General features: G+C 64.2%; 1 protein-coding gene across 1 annotated transcript in view; it reads right to left on the bottom strand.

Moving 5' to 3' along the window:
- Nucleotides 1-79, bottom strand: part of TELO2 (telomere maintenance 2) — a gene marked incomplete at its 5' end in the record, with an annotated part of 17,413 nt that extends 17,334 nt beyond the window's left edge. The window contains one exon of the mRNA XM_010136301.1: nucleotides 4-79. Coding sequence (XP_010134603.1) covers nucleotides 4-79 — 76 coding nt within the window. The remainder of the gene's footprint in view (nucleotides 1-3) is intronic.
- Between the last annotated feature and the right edge of the window lie 270 nt (nucleotides 80-349).

Below are 349 nucleotides of genomic sequence, written 5' to 3'. Positions count from 1 at the left end.
GGCCTCCCACAGCAGCGCCGACAGCCGGCCCTCCTGCACGAAGGCTTCCAGCACCGCGGCCACCTCCTCCGGCTGGCAGCTGGGACGGAACAAGGCGCGGGAGTAAGTCCCTGCCCCTTCCACCGATGAAGGGAGGTGCTCGCTATCGATTTCCCGCTGCGGTCTCGCCGCTACGGCACTGCGCCTCACCCGCACGGAATTCTGACCGAAATCGCATTAAAATCAAAGCGGTTCTAATCTCTGCGTCTTCCCCAGCTCTTAACGTCTCGGGATATTCAAGCAGCGTAACCGAGAGTGTCGTGACCTCCGCGGGGAGCGCCAGCGCCGTGTGCGGGCTGGAAACGCGGGG

The sequence above is a fragment of the Buceros rhinoceros genome, unplaced genomic scaffold (assembly GCF_000710305.1).
Source record: "Buceros rhinoceros silvestris isolate BGI_N320 unplaced genomic scaffold, ASM71030v1 scaffold6695, whole genome shotgun sequence".
Taxonomy (NCBI): Eukaryota; Metazoa; Chordata; class Aves; order Bucerotiformes; family Bucerotidae; genus Buceros; species Buceros rhinoceros.
The sequence above is the reverse complement of the archived record's forward strand: the minus strand, read 5'-3'. Positions and strand labels throughout refer to the sequence as shown.